Below are 21856 nucleotides of genomic sequence, written 5' to 3'. Positions count from 1 at the left end.
TTAACATAATGAGTAAGTTGAAAAAATATTTGAATTATCAAATTATTGAAAAAGACACGAGTGATTCTAATTGACAGATCGATGAACAACAATTTCTTCTTTTTATAGGTGTTGTTAATCCTCGGGATGGAAAGTTCAAGATCGGAATCATTGCGACAATTTGGAGTTACACTATCTTTAGAGGAGTTAATTACATTGTTTATGAATCCGAACCACAGATATTCTATGCAAAATGCAAGACTTATGGACGTGGGTGCGATAGGCTTATCTGAGCCAGCTTGATATAGAAAAAATCTTGTTGGGAGATTCAGAGATACAATGGGAGGCACATGCGTTCCATGGGAACGATCTCACAGGATCACTCCAAGTTGGACTCGGACACGATTGTTGAGGCTATGAAGCCATTGGTTGAATCCGACCAATCCATAAAGGTAAAATCTATAATTGCGAAAGTCCATGCAAGATACAACTACACTATTAGTTATCGAAAGGTTTGGTTAGCAAAACAAAAGTCGATAGCAAAAGTTTTCGATGGATAGAAAGAATCTTATGGAGCTTTGCCGTTGTGGTTCTCCGCAATGGTTCAGAAGATGCTTGGTTCACAAGTCCAAATAGAAACACGACCCCTATATAACGGGAGTGAAGAGGTGGTGTGTTAGGATACTCCATCAGGTATTCTAGAGTTTCAATCCAAGCATAAGAGCCTTCAAATATTGCAAGTTGCTGGTTCAAGTTGACAGCACCCACCTATATAAAAAATATAAAGGTTGCTTTTTGGTTGTAGCTACGTAAGATGAGAATAAAAACATTATGCCAATTGCTTTTACCATTGTAGAGGGTAAGACCGCTAATGCGTGAAACTTTTTTCTTAGTAACTTATGAAGGCTTGTTGTAAGAAAAGACGGCGTGAGTATAATCTCCAATCGTCATGAATCAATCATGGCTGCTGGGGTGGATACAGTGTGACTGCTGAGGAATGAACTCCGACAACCTCAGGTATATCCAGAATAATCCAAGGTACCAACTACGATAATCGGCAGACAGACTAAAGTCGACGATTGGTTGTAGATTCCTATCTAACAATCAACTGTTGCAGCGATTCTCCCATTGTTGAATCCATTCGTCGAGTACAATGCTCCAATCATGGCACTATACTCTAGGAAGAGTGTAATAATGCTGGTCAAGAAAGATGGCTTGTGCCGACAGAGGGAGAGATTGTGCATACCCGTACTGGTGAACCACTCGGTCCACAGGATGTCATGCGATACACTCGATTGAAAGCAACTACCCTACCGTGTCACACACATCAAGGTGGTGATGTAACTCGGCCGGGATGATGATGTCGAGGTATGGCTGCCAGACAAACTGCAAAATGTTGCATAAGCTAAGTTAGATTATTAAAGCCATAAATTATTCTTATAAATTAATATCGATATTGACCTCTTCTATGTATGCACTCCTCCATATCCACTCCTTGGTTCGTGGATGATGACTCCACCTGCAATACGCAACATTATAACAGTGTTTAAATTATGTCTTTTTAGTAAAAGATAAATAAAATACGAGTCAAAATTCAATAAATTATGTACTGTTACGGTATTACCTGTGTGCAACCGGTATATCAGCGGGTGCAAGCCGCTGTGTTAGAATGGGCACAAAAAGGGCACTCACTCCACGCCCAAATAAATAACAAATCAAGCGGGCCGTCCATTTCTTTGCAATCATATCGTGATGCACGACACAATGCCTTGTAAAGATGTGCGAGAGTTGCTGACCCCGACTGTAAGTGCCAATTTGTTCAAAATTTTGGAACAGTGGGTACGTTGTGTGGGCATACATCGTCGATTTATCCGCGAAAATGGTGGTTCCCAACAGACAGAAGATGTAAAACCTAACGTATCGCTGAACAGATAACCAAGTGTCTAGAGGCTGTGTGTCTCTGATATGGTGAACCCAGGCTAGCTTTATGTAACTTTTAAATGAACTACTCACAACGGGTTCACTGCCAAAAATTGCCATGCTCTCTGGTTGACCAAGAAGTCCTGATTGCTATCGATCCAACCAGTCACAACCTCTCCATCAATTGATAGGCCAATATATGTGTAACATGTCCTCTAGTGTTACTGTAATTGCACCGATTGACAATACGAAAGAATGAGTCTCGGGTCTCCACCTTTCCACAAGAACAGATAGCAAAGCGGAATGCCTTTATGATCTGTCCTACTCTTGATACATGGTAGAATCTCGTTGTTCATAAAGTTTGGTTAACCGCCGGGTGCCACATCTCTGGTGGATCAAGCTTACGGAGTAGAATATTCTTGTTAGCTTGGGTACAAGACAACAGAAAATTCAAAAAAATAAAAAAATAATATAAAAATAATTACAGAAAATAAAATACAAATAAGTATTAATAATTTGTTAAAAACCACAAAGATTTATCGATATATAGCACAAAAATTTTTGCACATAGTACAAAAATAAAAGTAAGGGAAACTAAATCACGATACTTCATACTAAATATTGATTATGCTATATATTTGTAGAATTTTTTAGAATTCTTATAATCTTGTTTCATAAAAATAAATATGTAGATATTTTTATAGAGAAATCTAGAAGTTAAATAAATAAATAAATTAAGTACTAGAAATATCTAATTTTAGTATCTAGATATATCTAGGTTAATATCTAGAAATATCTAAGACCTAGAATTATTTAGAAATTATAATGAACCAACTTTATAAATAAATCATCACAGAGCTCATTACAATCAACTAAGAAGCATATCAAATTTCACTAGTCTTTGTACTCTCTCTTTAACCCATCAATAATATAATTATCAATTTTCTCAAACTATTTATCTAAATTACTTATTTATTAAAACTATCCTTGCTATAATATTCAAATCCATAATACACTGAACCATTATCAAATTATTTCATAAAACTAACATTAAGTAACAAGAGTGATGAAAAAATATTCAAACCTCCTAAAAGATTCGAAAATTAATAAAATTTAATAATAGTGATTCACACGTACACAAATTTATAGAAAACAAATTTTTTAAACTAATATATAAAAATTTGTGTTGGTCATTATAAAATTTTTGTATTTTGTATTAAAATTTTTGTGTTCAATAATTTTATTATATTTTATTAGTTGGTGAATCAATATTTTAGATTTGTGATTTTTTAAAAATTTTTGCATTCAATAGTTTTGAGTTTGATGAACAGAAAATGATGATACGATAAAAGAGGAAGAAGAAATTAAATAAGAGAAAATAAGACAAAGGAGGCAAAAAAAAAAAGATGATGATGATAATAATAATAAAGAAGGAGAAGAGAAAAAATGAGAATAAATTAAATAAAAAAATTATATATAAAAAAGATATTACAAAAAAATACATTATACATAAATATATAATTTAGTTAGACTTTATTAAAAATATATACTACAAGAAAATAGAGCTATTTTAACATTTTATTTTTTAACATTATAATTAACTGTCAAAATTAATATGTATCTTTGACAAATATCACAAATGTCAAATTCTCTATGTTTTCTTGATGAATAACTTGATCGTTAAAAATTACTTCTCAATTTTGACACTCATTTGTTTTCAATTTACTCCATTATTTTTCTTTTTTTCTGGACTCTGTCAATTTTGACATCACACTGCTCTCAGTTTAGGATCATATTGCTCATTCTTTATCTACAAAATCTCAATTTATTCTTCAGTTTCAAGATCTCATCTCATTCTTTGTTACAAATTTTTGTTAAGAATATTTTATGGTCAATAAGTGTCAAAATAAATAGTATTTTTGACGGTTAATAAGTATCACAGAAAATATATTCTCAAAATTTTCTAACAAATTATTTTTTACAGCCAATATTTATCAAAATAAGATTTAAACTTTTTTCACAATTATTTATATGTTAAAAATACTATTTTTGACAAAATTTTTATTAACATATTTTTATAGTTAAAATAGTATTAAAATTGATTTTTTTAACAAATTTTAATTATTTTTTTACACATATAACCCTAAAAAATAATCTATATTGTTGTAGTAATATTTGATCGCCTAATTTTTTATTAAATTTATATTTATATATAATTTTTTATTATATTTATATATAATTCAATAATGCTTTTAATTAGTACATATTTCTATCGAGCACTCCAGCCGCACTTTGTTTGTTTGTTTTGTTTTAATTTTTTTTTTCTCTCGTCCCATCGTGTTAATTATAACTTTTTTTTGTAACAATCTATCGTCTTAATCATATGTCTTAAGGCTAATATATGTATGAATAATCTCTATTATAATATGACAATGATTTATTATTAATTATTTTACTTTTCATGATGTATATGTTTATCAGAATATGTGTATAAAGTACTGAGCTGTATATTAAAAATATGCTATTAAATTATACACGTATCTAAAAATATATATTAAAATATAAAATATATATTAAAAGTAAACTAAATAATATATATTTATACACAATATGTAATTGATTTTAATGTGTACGCATAGTTTTTTTTTTATATCTTTTTATTTAAACTAATTAGTTCATTAGTCTATTTAGATAAGTATTCTGAATTCGAATCTCGTCTTAAGCATGTAATAATCTATTAATTAATGATAATATAAATTTTTAAATAAAGTTTATATATATAATGGATTAGTCTTTAACCTGTTAGATAGACGGATAATATAGAAAAAAATTGCTAAATTTAAAACTTATTAGATAGAGTGATAAAAATTGGTTTAATTGAATTACGTTGATGGATCGAATCTCCAAGTTCAGACATACAATATCTAGCACAGCTAGCATATCGAAATTGCTGGCAACATTTTATTTTTAAATGATGAAAAATATATAATCAAACGTGCAACAAGTTTGATGAAGAGGAGAAATGGATGGGAATGGGTGTGGTGCAAATCAAAGGACCCTTTTCCATGACCCATCTATTTAGCCACAGATAGATGTGGATCTCTTTATTTGGTTTCGTATTTTCGGTATTGAGAGAAATCAAATAAATTTACCTCATTTCGTGCGTGCATGCATACATAATAATAAAATAATATCACATTCCGTTGTCGTGGGGCTAGGCCACGAGTCTTAATCATAGTGTTACCACCTTCTTTGTTTGGAACGCACTTGGTCTAGCCACCATACATTATTATTGTTATTATTATTATTATTAGAAAATCTAATGATTTTATCGCAATTAATATATTAAAAATTTAAATTTTATTTACTAGTAAAATATTTAAAATTATACTTTTTTTTTTGTTTTTTCAGTAAGTTATTATCAAATATATCAGAATTAAAGAATAATTACCATAATCAATATAACAAAATTATACTGTTAAAATATTTATAAATGTTTAAAAAATTAATTTTCATATCAGTCTTAATTAGATAAAAAATAACTTATTAAAAAAAATCTCAAAAATAAAATTTTAAATTTTTTAAATAAATTAAAAGCTTCATATTCGACAATAAATAATCCAATATATGTATTCGTATTATATCTATTTCAATTTTAAATTACAAACTAATACAAATTTTATAATTTAAATTCTAATTATTTAAATAAAATTAAATTGATTAAAAAATAAAAATATATTAATACAATTCAAATCGTATTAAAACCGTAAACAAATTTGTTGAGTTCATAAACAAATTTTATGTAGATAAATAAATTTATTCGATGTGATAGGTGAATTTTGTGCAAATTTTATGAAAACACAATAAAAAAAATTAAATCCTAAAAAATAACATAATTTTTTTTAGAATTAATTTTTTTATATTTTATAATAGAAAAAAAAATTAATTAATATTGAGCTGATCCAATATATTAGATAATTTTTTTAAATAATTTTTAATTATAATTTTGGTTAAAAAAATTATATAGTAAAGAATTAACTACAATTTCCATTTTTCTAAAATTCTTTTCATTCAAAAATAATTTTATATGAAGTCGAATGCAGATAAATTTCTGCCTTTATTTATATATTTTTCAAGAGAATGGCCACTGTCACTCTTTATACTAATTAGCATCTGGCTTGTGTAATTATATGGAAATATTTAACGATTTCTTTTGTTAAATAAATGATTATTTGTATTTATAAAAGATGAAAATATTAATATATGTATTTATATTAGATCAAAATTAAACTTATATTTTCGTGTAATAAAAATATTTTACGTGGTACTAACTCTTTAAAGATAAAATATTTTTATCACAGAAAAATTATCTTATATAAATATAAATTTAATTTTAATTTAATATGAATATATATGTCAATATTTTTATTTTTTATGAATATAAATAGTCATTTATTTTATTTTTTTTTTTGGAGAGAAATTCACTAGTGAGAACGATAAAAATAAGTATGTGATACTGTGTGTCAAATTCAGAGTGTAACACGTGTAAGGAAAGTGTATTAATTGAGGGCAGCTGAATTTCCATTTTTCAAAGTCCTTTCATTTTAGACAAGTGAAATTAATGATATTTTTTAGAGTGTATTTGGGCCCATTAGAAAAGTTATAGGTGGTGGACTAAAATGGGAGGGATGCTTTTTTTAGAGTGTATTATTTTTCGTAAGTATATGTAGATTTTGGTGATTATTTACAATAAAAAAAAAACGAGACAATCAAAAAATAAAATTTATTTTAGTTAGATGATATAATTTTTTATTGTACGAGATATGACAGGAACAAAAATATAAAAAATAAAAAAAATGAACATCAGAATTTTAAATTTAAAAAATAATTAAAAAAATAAAAAATAAATTTAATTATTTTTTAACTGTAAAATTGATAATTGTTATTTTTTTATGTTATTAATATGTAGTTATTTTTTTTTATCATTAATTCTTTATTCTTATTTTACTCATATTTTATTTCTTGTGAATGTTTATCTTTTTTCAATATTACACACATAAAAGTTGATGTAGTTTATATTAAGTAAAATAATAATATTTTGCTTTTATAACTTACTATGAATATATTTAAAAAAATGTGCCAAACTTGTATTTAATTTATTATATTATAAATATATTATAATATTTATATTGTCTATTATATACAACTATTGATGTAAGAATTGTTCAGACGGTCAATGATTATCAAATAAAAAAATATTAATATTAATATTCATGTAATTCGTACATAGATTTATGACATAAATAATTTTTATAGTGATATAATTTGATTCTATATTTACATTAAATAGATAAATTTGAATTTAAAAATTTGAAAATATGGCTTCTTAATTAATAAATATTTTGAGCCTAATTATATTAAAATAATTAATATTATTTTTTTTCTAACTGTACTATTTTTTTGGGTATTGTTTCTAATTGTATTATTACTACAGTAATTATGCTACACATACAAGTTTTTTTAGTTTACATGTGATACAAGTTGGGCAAAAGCCTAACAAAAAGCACGCTCACCTATAAGAACGTGTTAACACGCACGTTACTTAACAGTTTTCATAGCGCGCTCAAGGGTCACTCACCATTATGAAAAACTATTCGTTTTCTTCTTCGATCAAAACCACAAATATACATAAAGATTCAAACCACGTTCGAAAACTCTGAAGAAACCGTCAAAATCGTCACCCACACTCAAGGAAATCAATAAAAAAACTTCAAAATCACCATCAAAAAATACCAAAAGATTATTCAAGGTACTGTTTCATTAATCTTCGAAGTTTTTCATTTTTCTCTTTCTCATTTTGAACGTAAAACACTATATCATCATATTTAGGTTTATTAAGTAAATTCAGTATGTGTTATTGGTTCAAAGTAGATATTACTATTCTTGTTAAACTGTTCAAGTCGGTGATAACTATTTTACGTACTCTTTCGTGAACGGTTTAACGTATTTTTCCATCTGTTTTTCTGAATGTTTGCATGTTAGGAAGTGAGTTTGTATACATATAAACTTTCGACTGTATTTCAAGTGAACTTATATTTGGGTGTATATGACTGCTATTTGGGAGTATATCAATCGAATTCGAGTGTGACTAGTACTGTTGTGCTTGCGCTTGTAGTAGCATTGTATATATGCATGTTTGGTTGACTTAATTATCATTTTGAACTCATATAATACAGTTGTATCTGACTAGTATTTGAGTATATATCACGCGTATTCAAGTGTAACTGGTACTGTTGTGCTTGTGCTTGCGCTTGTAGTATCATTGTATGCATATTTGATTGACTTGTATATGATTTTGAACTCATATAATTTCGTGTAATCCAAAAAATAATAAATATGTATGTGATTGATACTTGGGTGTATATGACTGGTATTTAGGTGTATTTGACTAGTATTTGGGTGTATATCAATCGAATTTGAGTGTAACTGGTAATTTTTTATCTATTAACAATATTTTTTAATCCTTACAGTAAAAATAGCAAGCACGAACCCAGCTGAAAAAAATACAATATAAGCACATATATCTTAGAGCCATTCGAGAAAGCGAAGTAATAAGATTGTCCAAACCGTCTGCAGCATTGCTGAGTCCATATTGTCAAATAGATTCAGATGATATTGACAGTAATTTGTTTGAATGTTGTGTAGTTTGTGAATAGTTTGAACACTTTTTATATAGTTTGTGAATATTTAATCCAATTTTATTATAAATGTTGTTTGCATAAATAAATTTCTATAAAACTGTCTCTGTTGTATTCAAAAGCTGTCAATTACAGGTTCAAAAGAAATCAAGAAAAACAAGATAGAACATACTAATACGCCGAATTACTTTTATAATACACCCAAAAATAATTGAAATACACCCGAATAGCATGCTTACATATTTCCAAGAAAAATATAACCAGGAGTTATGAAAATTCATAAATTTGAATTGTTACCCTCCTTAGAAATTGAATTGTATATGTATTGTAAATTTAAAACAAATCCCTTCAAGACACTAATTTCCAACACAAACAGCGGTATCTCAATATATATATATAAAGAGAATGTAAAAAATAAGACCATGCAGAATACACCAAAAAATATTCATCGGTACACCCAAATAGTGTCACTTTACACTCCAAAACCTGTCCTGTGCTACTGAATCTCTGAACTGATAATTCATAACATGTCTATGATATTGGTTGGAATTCGATTACACCACTGATCCGCCATAAAAACAGGTTCAACTGCAAAAAAATAATCTCACATATTAGCAAAAATATTAACAATAATAAACTCAATTACCTCACCCTATTTAAAGAACATCACTTTTACCTCATTTAGAGCTTTCATTTTCTTTTTCTTTGAAGCAACTATAGAATGCAACTACAACTATAGAATCATCATAAAAAATAAAAAAAATCATATTCATGACTCATCATCAAATAGACACTAAAACAATTCAACTAAAACAATAAGATAATTCACCCTCGGTCAATTAAAAAGAGTCAGAACACATAAATACACCCAAACTTTTCCACTTTACACCCAAATATTTCTGATTTACACTCGAAAATCTGATATAAAATGCAATAGATTCATCAGAACTACTACATTACACACAATTCAAACAATCAACAATCAACAATGAACAACAAAATTCACAGGTAAGATTCACAACGTTATCCACATCCAGAAATCATAAACTACTAACAAAAATATTAACTGGAATTGAACCTCACCTCAAAGACTTCATTGGATTCAAATTCAAAATCCACTTCGCTATGGTTGAGTTGACAATCTGAACTTGAATCATTCATTTATCTGCAAAACGAATTTAGATCTTGATTTCAAAACGATTTCAGAGTTTGATTTAAAAAACAATGAAAATCGAGAAGAACGAAGAAAGAGAACACAGAGAGAAAGGCACAAAAATGCCAAAAGAAAACGCAGAGAGAATGAACGAAAAATGCAAAGATAATTTGAAAAAGGAAACAAAATCCTTTAGAAAGAGGAAGTTATATATTCACGCGTTGATTGAAAAATCTGTTAAATTAGAACAATAATAAACTCAATTACCTCACCCTATTTAAAGAACATCACTTTTACCTCATTTAGAGCTTTCATTTTCTTTTTCTTTGAAGCAACTATAGAATGCAACTACAACTATAGAATCATCATAAAAAATAAAAAAAAATCATATTCATGACTCATCATCAAATAGACACTAAAACAATTCAACTAAAACAATAAGATAATTCACCTTCGGTCAATTAAAAAGAGTCAGAACACATAAATACACCCAAACTTTTCCACTTTACACCCAAATATTCCTGATTTACACTCGAAAATCTGATATAAAATGCAATAGATTCATCAGAACTACTACATTACACACAATTCAAACAATCAACAATCAACAATGAACAACAAAATTCACAGGTAAGATTCACAACGTTATCCACATCCAGAAATCATAAACTACTAACAAAAATATTAACTGGAATTGAACCTCACCTCAAAGACTTCATTGGATTCAAATTCAAAATCCACTTCGCTATGGTTGAGTTGACAATCTGAACTTGAATCATTCATTATCTGCAAAACGAATTCAGATCTTGATTTCAAAACGATTTCAGAGTTTGATTTAAAAAACAATGAAAATCGAGAAGAACGAAGAAAGAGAACACAGAGAGAAAGGCACAAAAATGCCGAAAGAAAACGCAGAGAGAATGAACGAAAAATGCAAAGATAATTTAAAAAAGGAAACAAAATCCTTTAGAAAGAGGAAGTTATATATTCACGCGTTGATTGAAAAATCTGTTAAATTAGAAAGGCACGTGGAATAGACGTGAGAGAACATGCGCGTCTGAGGTGAAAGACTTGTATAACTTGTATGATTAAAACGCTTGTATGTGGAGATTAATTCTTACTACAATTAGTACAATACTATTATTTCGTTTTTTTACTTTTCAAAGTCCTTCTTTTCATTTTTTTTAATCTAAAAATTCATGCTAACCAACAACAAAAACCAATGTATTTAGCCCAAGCCCTAAACCCCATCATCTAATCTCTCTTACCAGTCCACACACTTAACGTTAATTAACGGTGCTTCTTCCAACGAATAACGAAAACATTAATGCAGCTCACAGCCAACCCAAAAATAGCGTCTCATGAGCCAACCGTCTCCATATACATGTCGCATTAATATGTGAACATATAATGTCATCGTCACATGCTTACTTTCATGATCAGCACCAAAAAACTTCTCGTCCGTTAAAATTTATATTTCTCATATGAAATTTATACAAAACAAAATTTTCAGTAGAAATACAAATTAAAGTATGGATGATGTCAAATTACATTAGTCTGATTTTATTATATATATATATATATATAATAGTAACATAACTATTACAAAATATTACAACATTCATAAATTATCCATGACAAAATGAATTTTTGCATATTTCAAATTAAAAGAAATATTTTTTAATACTATTGAAACAAAATTAAAATAACAAAGAACAAGATAACCTCAATCAGATAATTTAGTTAATTCTAGTGATTTCAATGAGTCGTCTTTTTTCTTTGAAACAATTTTTAAAAGTACATATATCTTTTTTCTTAACACAATACACCTTAATAAATGCTTTCTTGTTTAAACTTTTGGAAAATTTTTCAAAGAAATAGGACACAGAGATATAGACAGCACATCTTTAAAAAGTGTTTGGAGGTAAAGATATGAACACTGAACATATTGTCTTTGAGACAATTTTTTTTATAAGTTTGTGTCCACTCTTTTCGAAGGACAATGATGGACATGAGATTGGGAAGAGAGACACGGACTTTTTGTATGATTTTTTTCATCCATAGATATTTTTTATTATTCCACTGTTACCCCTTCTTATTTTTCCTAATTTGCGTTGTTCTCAGAAACGTACTTTTAATAGTATCAAATTGTTACGATAGATAATTATTCAAATTTTTTAATTGCATCTAAGTAAATTATTTATGATCACATTACTTTCATTCTAAATAAATTTATCTTTTTAATTTTATTTTTAATCACATTATTTTCGTTCTAAGTAAATTTAATTTTTATTAATAGCAAAATTGAAATGATTGAAAAAAAATAAATTTATTAAAAAATTAAAAATAAAATATAATTAATTAAACATTAAAGAAGTTTGGTATACTAAAGACAAAAAGATATAATTTATACTTTATTGTATATTTACATATTTTTTTTTCGAAGTATATATATTAGTCATTCTATAAGTATGAGTAAAAATCGAAAATTCATAATGTAATTCATTCTGTTAAAATTCATTATCATTTTACTTGATTTAATAATTCTTCTAAGAGTAATATATCGTTTTTGTTCTCAACGTTGTTCTATTTAAGTTTCTAATATTTTAAATAAAATCGTTTCGATTTTTTCTCACCATTAATTCTATTAACACATCACTAACGATAGGACAACATTAAAATAATTTTAAAATAAGATTATTGAGTTAAACCCTAAAGTTGTCCCTGAGATTCACAAAATGCACCAATTTGGTCCTTGACTTCCCAATTGCACTATTTTTGTCCTCGAGATTAGAAAAAATGCACCTAGTTGGTCCCTTCCCCCTTTTTCATCCAAACTCCTTCCTGGCGGCAGTGATGTGGCAATTTTTTGCCATGCTGGACATCCCAATGGTTACATGACGTGGCTATCGAAAGTTTGTAACCCAATGTGGTCCCTGAGCCCCTTTTTAACCCTAACTGCTCATGGAGTAGCGTCCCACTTCTTCTTCTTCTTCTTCTTCGATCTTCTTCGTCGTTGCTGTGTACGATGGTTGGACGTGCTGGAAATTTGAAATTGATGTCATCCAACATACTCTCCGCGGCCTCATTAGTTTTCTAGTAACCATAATATCCATCTTCCCAGGTCAAAGTCCTACAACGACAAGACTTGTGTGATGCTCCAGAAGCTCAAACATAAACAACTAGCTTATTTCAAGCAAATAGTAAAAGTATATGCCATTTATGAAAATAAGAAGTTTCTAAATTACACTGACATTGACTTACACTAAACTTAGTTTACAACATTATATAGATCATGGACAACTATGATGCACCAAGCAAAATATGGTGCATCACACACTAGGGTAATGGTTCACTCTTATTTCCAGAATTTGACAAAGATGATCTTGATCATGAGGTTCTAAAGTTATGTTTCTCAACAAGAAATTAATGAAAAGAAAATTATGGACCTGAACACAAAGATTGACTTATTGAATAAGTTGCAGTTGTTACAAATAAAAACAGGTCAAACAACTACTTGACACCTATAATAACAAAAAATGGCTCATCCAAAATCATTATTGTTGGCAAAAAGGGGCTTGAGCAGCATGCATACATGAGATCAAAGTTCAAATTGTACCAACAAGTAACAAAAGGAGCAGACCAAACAAAATTTAGTTAATAATCCAAGGCTTAACCCCTTTTAAAGTAACGTTAGTTCACATAAGCAAATAACATAAGAAAATGGTGAGCCATCAACAACATGATCAATTCTTCTAGAAGCACATGCCACTAACTCATAATAAGTTAAAAATTGTGAACTTAATTTATTGAGAAACTACCACATAAAAAGACAACTTTACTCATCTCAGCACAAACAAACACAAAAGGCAGCACAACAAATAGCCACAGAACTTACATGGGAAATAGTGGTTAAGCTTCCAAAAAACAGCACACTTCTATTGTGTACCATCACAAAAGCCCTTCAACATCTGATGAGTCATAGAAGTGGCTTCCATCTGTTCTATATTCTCTTTTTGCTAATACTTTTGAGAAAAAAATGTACAAAAATCACAGTCCAAATAACAAGTTCAATGTTCAAAGTACACAGACAGGCATAAACACAAAACACCTCTGTATGAACCTCTCTCGACTTGTTTAATCCTCAAACCAACTCTTTTCTTGATTGGTGGCCCTATTGTACCAATTAGCAAGAAAACAACCATAGCTTGTTTCCTCCAACACAAAAGTATAAGAAAGTAAACATATAGAGCCATGTCACAATCAACAATCACTATAAGGGGATCAAGAGTGGACTCATGTGTGTCATTTTTACAAATAGGTTATGTGCATCCAATTTTTCTTTAGAAGAAGAATGAGCCAAAACTGAGATTCAAGCAAGAAGAACCAACACCTGCATAGTCAAAGACCAACAAAAAGTTGGTGAAGTCAACTCATGACCTATAAGGCTATAACTAGTCAACTATAGAAACAATCACCTCCCAAAAAGAATCAAAACTCATTTTTTTTTCTTTTTTTCCTGCTTCAATTTTCTCAACAGCCAAACAAACACATTTAACAACAAACAAACAAATAAGATGTTTAACACTTACCTCTACTATGACTACAAAACAAATCATTTTCACCATGCACAAATTTATTACACTCCATGGCTATCGAAAGCTCTGGCACTTGTGAGGCTCTGCTGTAACTTGGCGTCCTTGTCGTCGATCAAGAAGAAGAAGAAGAAGAAGAAGGGTTAAAACAGGGATCAAGGACCACATTGGATTACAAACTTTCAATAGCCATGTCATGTAACAGTTAGGATGTCCAGCATAGCAAAAAATTGCCACATCACTGCCGCCGGGAAGGAGTTTGGACGGAAAAGAGGGAAGGGTCCAACTAGGTGCATTTTTTCCAATCTCGAGGACATAAATAGTGCAATTGGGAAGTCAGGGACTAAATCGGTGCATTTTGTGAATCTCAGGGACTATTTTGGAGTTTAACTCTAAGATTATTTAAACATTAAGAATAATTTTAAGACTTACTTTAATATTGAGAATAAAAATAATATTTTAATTTTAAAAATTTATTGTTTATTTTATCCGTATCTGCTAGTTAGTGGTTAAGTAATTTTTAAGATTTATAACTAAACAAATCAGGTTCAATTTTCCTAACAATCAAGAGTGGTTAAAATAGTTTCTCCAAATATCCAATTCTGATTAAATATTATTGTTTGTTTTTGTAGCAACTATTTTGGTTGAGGACGTAACATGTGCTTTAGATGTTAATGATATGAGAAGTATAAGATAATTGTCAAAACCGAATTGGTGATTAAATCGTTTAAATTATTGGTTTATTAATTTATTAATTTAATCGATAAATTACTAGTTGAATCAATAGAACTGGTCGTACGTAAATACAAAATATAAAATAGTAAAAAATTGAGTAAAGTGACAATTAGATTCTTAAAATTTTCGACTTCAAATTAATTAGCCCTTGAAAAAAAATAAAGTACTAATATAGTCCTCCAAGAGAGTAAACGATAAATACATTATCTTTCTCTATTAATTTATCATATAAAATTTAGTGGTGATACTTATATGTCCCTACTAATTAGTCCTAAGTCGAAATTTTCGAAAACCTACTAACTCAATATTCTAAAAAATTTAAAATAAATATCTTTATTAACATTTTAATATGTAAATGTAAATATTATAATATTTAATACTTATTTTAATAATCGATTAGCACTTAGATTAGCAAAAGAACACATCAGCTTAGTGGCATTCTTTATTGGAGCCCACCAAGGAGTCAATACTCTTTGTATGCATTTTTGAATATTGGATCCAATATTCAAATGTTATAGGAGGGCTGGAGCTGAGCATCTTTGGGAGTATCATAGGACGGGCTGGTTTACAGATTGTATTGAATCGGCCGATTTTATTTGGTTTGTAATGAACTATCCGATTTTAAGTGGTTTAATTCTTTCTTTGGTTCAAAGCTTTAACCGAATCGACCAAACCATCAGTTCTTTAGTTTTTTTGTCGAATCAGTCAGTCCGATTTTTACAACTATGAGTATAAGTATTATTTAATAGTTATTAATGTATATTTTTAAATATTAGAATATTTAATTTAATTTTATATATTTTGGTTTTATTTATTTAACTAATAGATTATTTTTTATGTTAATAGATTTAGAATTTTTTATTTGTAACTTAATATAAGGTGTATAAATACTTTTTTAATTATTATAACTGTTACAGAAAAATGAGTTTATAAAAATATCTTTTTTAATTTTACGATAAAATTATGGTGTAGATAAATAAGATTGAGTAAATCCTTTTCTTATTGTATCGAAAGATTAGATAGAAGGTAGAGTGATGTTTTTTTGCTTAATTTTAATTTATCTTAAACTATAATGTGGACAAGTGAGATTGAATGAGTCTCTTTTTTATTATACCAAAAAATTAGATAGCTAAAAGATAAGATGACTTTCATTCAATTTCAATCTATTTCTTTTTAATTTTAATTTATCTTTTTTTTATCTAATTTCAATCTTTGTCTTTTTTTTTATTTATCAGCTTTTTTTGTTAGAACAGTAAGAAATTCTGCTCCTATTTAAAAAAATATCCCATTCTCATCTTATTTCCGTCACAAATCTTGATTAATTCTTTTTGCAAAAAAGACGGATCAATATCCGCAAATATCTATAAATATGATAACATTTAAAAAAAATACAAAATATAATATAATTTAATACAATTCAACCAAATTTATCATATTAAAATACAATAAAATAAATTTAACATAATTTAAATACACACAAAATTTTTAACATATATATAAATAAGAAACTAGGGTTACCCACTACAAGAAAATCGGCAGATAGCAGCGGTTATTTTAGGTACCTGACCTTTTTTTTGCGGGAGGAGTCCCCATCTCCAGAAAATTTCTCTCATATAACAAAAATAAACATGTATTTCAATGTTGTGATATTTTAAAATAGGTTACAAAATTGTGACGTTTTACAATTTTTGTTGAATAGAAAATGACATACTTTGAGGACTTTGCTAAACACTACGAATGTCGTGTTCTATAATAAAGAGAGTAGTGTTTCGATAATTAAAAGGCGGATATTTCTATAAAGACGGATAAGTTATCTTTTTTTTTTAAACGTTTACGTATCATATTATTGTATCATATTATTATAGAACGTATTAATAAATCAGTTATTTTTTATTTTTTAATAAATCAAAATAAAATTAATTTTTTATAACAATAACAATAAATTCAGTTATTATCAAATTTGGTCGAACCAACCAATTTACATGGCTTACTACATCATGATTTCTTTTTTTGGTTTTTTTACTTCCACAAACAACGTTGTTTGACATCCCTAAACTTTCACACTCCTGCTTCAACGTCACTAGACTGAACCTCGAGCTCTCTCATCTTGTCACTGCTATCTCACCCAAACTCTCTCTTTCTCTCGACTCCGGTCTCTCTCAGTGTCTTCGGTGTCGCCATCAAGCTCATCGTTGTTCTATCAGATTAGATCTCTCTCATGGCCTTGCATGCTTTTCCTGCCCTCATCGTCGGCGGCGGAAGAAGCATCAGGTCCTGATGCTTCCTCCTCGCCGTCAGCAACTCTTGCCGTCAGCCTCCTCCCCACCATTAGCTTCTTTCACGTAACCAAAACTGATCCTAATTTGGCGAGTTTTAACAAATTCTTTCGTTCTTTTTTTTTCTGTTTTGTTGTTGTCTTTGATTTTGTTGCTACAAATGTTAATGAATTAGTCTTTGTTGCTGAAAATAATCATTGACATGAATTTGTTACTGATTATGAGCCTTGAATAATTTGTTGATGAAAATTCACTGAGTTAATTTTTTTTATTGCTAAAAAATCAATTATATGAATTTGTTATTAACAACATTCACTGAATTTTGACTTGGTTTTAACTTGGTTTTAATATTGTTTTTTGCATAAAATTACCCAACTGTTTTTGCATACAAAATCGTCCCTCAAGTTTAATTTGGTTTTAAAATTGTCCTTTGGACCAAAATACGTTTTTTCTTCTTCACCAAAATACAATTTCTATCTTTCTTCTCCATCACAACAACATCTCTTGTTTTTTTTCTTCTCCAACAACAACAACAATGAAGCAAAAATAATGTAATAAACATAAAAAATAGAAACAACAATAGAAATAGAGTTAGAAGCAGAAATAGAAACATAAACAGAATTAAAAATAGAAACAGAAATAGAATTAAAAATAGAAATAGAATCAAAAGTATAAAAAATAGAAGCAGAATCAAAAGTAGAAGAAATAGAAGCAGAAGAACAATGGATTAATAAAATAAGAAACAGAATCAGAATTGAAACACAATGCGATTAACAAAATCAGAATCAGAATCAAAATTGGTGGATTAACAAATCAGAATCAGAAACAATGTGATTAACAATCTGATTAACAAAATCAGAAATAGAAGTAGAATTGAAACCTTAGGGAGGATAGGTTTTTCAAACCTTGTGAAAATCAGCGGTGGAGGTGATGGAAAAGACTTAGCAGAGGACATCGTCGTTGTGGCAGCAGCGGAGTAGGAGGGTGAGAGTGCGGTTGAGGGGACGCTCATTGAGAGCTGGATAGTGGCAGCGCGGATGACGAAGCAGAGGTTGTCGCAGAGGAGATGGACCTTCTTTGTAAGTTCGACAAAGTCACGTCTCCTCTCTCCCTAGCTCTCTCTCTCTCCCTCTGGTTCTTATTCTCGATGGCGACGGCGGCTCCAAGCCTTGCTGGCATCTCTTTTTCTTTTTTTTTTTTATAATTTTTTAATGAGGGTAATTTGGTAATAAAATTTAAAATTTAAGTAAAAATAATAATTTTAAAATCAAGTTAAACCTTAAAGACATTTTTATATGTAAAAAAAAGGTTGAAGATAAAAAAAATTTTGCTCTATATCTTAGGAACTAAAATTGTACTTAATCCTTAAAATTACTTACATAACTTTTATATATATATATATATAAGGAAATTTAAGTAAACTTTTTTGTGGAGATTTCACGAGTTCCTGTAAAACGGATACCTCAATTTCTGTTCTCTTTTCTATTTATTCGCGGAGGCAAGATCAGTCTCCATTACGAATCTCTGTTAGCATTCTTAGTTGGTTATGGATATATAATTTCCGTGGATATCTATAGATATGGATTTTTTTTGTCATCCCTACTTTGACTTCACATATCTTGTCTTATACTTTATTAAATAGTATATTTAAATATATTAAAATACTTAAAATATAATCATTTAATTAAATAAATACTAATATAGCAATATAAGGCTCTCTTTAACTGATAGCAGCAAAACACTTACTAGTAAATCATAATTGTAGATAATTAGCAGACATGTGTGACCTACACATGTGGATCGGATAATGTGGGTGGTTTTATTTATTGTGTTTTTTGAATTTTTTGTGTGGCTTATTTTTTATTGTGAATTTTTTTAACAATATTATTTATCAACAAAATTTATTATTTTTTATTATTATTTCAAATAATAATTGCTAAATTTTAAATTTTAACAATATAAAAATAAAATATCAATACAAAATATTAGCTGATATTAATAATAGATATTGGTTTTCTAATATTTTTTTATCTTTCGAGTGTGTTAAAATTACGTGTGCACTAAAAAAATTATATTATATATGAACTATCAAAATCAACTATCAATCAGATACCAATAATGATCCATTATTGAAATACATTTTGATATGCAAAATGATCATATATTTACATTGATAATAAAACTTTATAAGCACTAGAATCAAACTTTAAAATAATATAAAAATATGATGGTACCTATTTTGCGTTCCTAAAAAAAATTGATTAGAATTTAGTGATTAATCATTGTTAGATAATTTCATTGAGTAAAATAACATACATTGACTATTTTTCTTGTTGATTAAAATTTTTTATTAGCAGCGCAATAAATTAGTAGCTTAGGTAGCTTATTTTTCTATATAAGGTCCGACAAATCTGAACTCATTGTCCCATATCTCCCATATCTGATTTCTTGCTTCATAATAGTTGTTTCCTTCTTAAGACAATGGCACTGAGTGGTAAGCTTAGTACTGAAATTGTGATACATGCACCTGCTGGAAAGTTCTTTAATCTTGTAACAAAATCTCTCCACGATGTTCAAAATATTTGTGAAAGAGTGCATCACACCAAGCTGCATCAGGGTGAGGATTGGCACAGCATTGGCGGTTCAGTTAAACACTGGACTTATGTTATAGGTAATCAAGCTTAATTTTAAATGAATTAATTTGTAAATTAGACACATTTCGTCGGATTTATTTGTCATAATATCATTTTTTTCAAAAACCTAAACTTATAACAAAAGTCGCGTAAATAATTATATTTTTAATATGTGTCCTCGTATAAGATTTATTTTTTGGGTTTACATCAATTTTTTATATGTTTTTTTTATTATTTATTTTAGGCTAAAATTCTTTTCATTAAAGTTTAACATGAATCAAATTTTAAACTTTTTTATTATAGAAGCTTTGATATTATATTATATGATTATATCATAATATCACTTCTTCCAAAAATTTAATTTGAGAAAAAAATATATGAATAATTATATCTCTAACATTTTTTTTGAGATTTTATTAAATTTAATTAATTTTCCTTCATTTACAACAAAAAAGAAGTTCTTACTACGAAATAATATTAGTGAGAATTATATGAATTGTTTAAAAATTCATAATGAATGAGATTATTAGAAGAAAGCTATAAGTATATACATATATAAATTAACAAAATTCTTGTTTTTTTTGTAGTTCCTAAAAATATAAACAAAAAAAAAAAGATTTTGTCTCCAAGACAAAAGACAAAATTTTAAGACAACCAAAAGAACTAGCATAATTTATATGTAATTATGTTAACTAATTGACATAATTATTCTCAGGTTTCCTTAATTTTCTATTTCTTTTAATTTTTTTTTAATTTTGATTATTGTCAAGCAACAGATGGTAAAGTAATTACATGCAAGGAGACAATTGAATCCATTGATGAGAAGAACAAGACAATCAAATTCAATCTCTTTGATGGAGACATAAGTCAACAGTATAAAGTCTTTAAGCTCAGCATTCAAGAGATTGATAACAGCAATGGAAGTGTTTCAGCTAAATGGACACTTGAATATGAGAAAATTAGTGATAATGTCAAAGCTCCTTATGGTTACTTGGAATTTTATGACAAAATTTTTAAAGAGATGGATGCTCATCTTCTCAAGGCATAATAATTACTAAAAGAAAATTAGAAACACGTTATATGCATGGTTGGAATTTAATAAGGGATAGGTTTTCGGGACTGTTTTGGAAGTAGTTAAGTGTTTATATAAATTAAATAATAAGTGCGTGTGAACTTGGGTGAAGAATAGTATGTATGTACGTATGTATGTATGTACGTATGTATGTATGGATGTATGTATAGTCATCGTTCATGATTTCTTTTGTTGGTTGCGTTTATGCCATGGATGTGTGGAAACTAGAAACTTGAAAGTATTTGTGTATGTCTAATAAAAATTAGAGTAACGATAGGTAATCAATTTTTTTGGGCAACATAAGTTAAATTTTTAAAATTATTTTATTTATTTTAAATTTAAATTTTAAATTAAAAATTACTAATTCTAAATTTTAAATTAAAATTTTAAACTCTAAATTAAATTGATTAATATTAACTAATTAAAAATTAAATTTTTATCTTTCTCATTAACATAATGAGTAAATTGAAAAAAATATTTGAATTATCAAATTATTGATAAAAATATTTTTTAAATTTTTTTAATAATAAAAATATTTTTAAAATATTTAATTAAAATCAATTTTCTAACTTTCGGATAAACATAAAGAGTAAATCGAAAAAAATATCTGAATTATCAAATTATTGATAACATATTTTTTTAATAATGAAAATATTTTTAAAATATTTAATTAAAATTAATTTTCTAACTTTAGCATAAATATAATGAGTAAATCGAAAAAATATTTGAATTATCAAATTATTGATAAAAAAATTTTAATAAAAAGATATTTTTAAAATATTTAATTAAAAATTA

The 21856-nt window shown here is 27.9% G+C and overlaps 1 protein-coding gene across 1 annotated transcript; it reads left to right on the top strand.

Moving 5' to 3' along the window:
- Positions 1-19786: 19786 nt before the first annotated feature.
- On the top strand, positions 19787-21103 carry LOC107462759 (MLP-like protein 34). The gene is made up of 2 exons (XM_016081396.3): positions 19787-20027; positions 20766-21103. The coding sequence occupies exons 1-2, from the start codon at positions 19838-19840 to the stop codon at positions 21035-21037; spliced, it is 462 nt and encodes a 153-aa protein (XP_015936882.1). The 5' UTR covers positions 19787-19837; the 3' UTR covers positions 21038-21103.
- Positions 21104-21856: the final 753 nt, after the last annotated feature.

Source organism: Arachis duranensis, chromosome 8 (assembly GCF_000817695.3).
Source record: "Arachis duranensis cultivar V14167 chromosome 8, aradu.V14167.gnm2.J7QH, whole genome shotgun sequence".
Classification (NCBI taxonomy): Eukaryota; Viridiplantae; Streptophyta; class Magnoliopsida; order Fabales; family Fabaceae; genus Arachis; species Arachis duranensis.
This window is presented reverse-complemented; position numbering and strand designations above follow the sequence as displayed.

Bases quoted from the DNA above. Each gene is read 5' to 3' on its own strand.
- LOC107462759 (XM_016081396.3), top strand. From the start codon at position 19,838: ATGGCACTGAGTGGTAAGCTTAGTACTGAAATTGTGATACATGCACCT. The intron at 20,028-20,765 runs GTAATCAAGCTT...GTCAAGCAACAG, and splicing joins ACACTGGACTTATGTTATAG to ATGGTAAAGTAATTACATGC.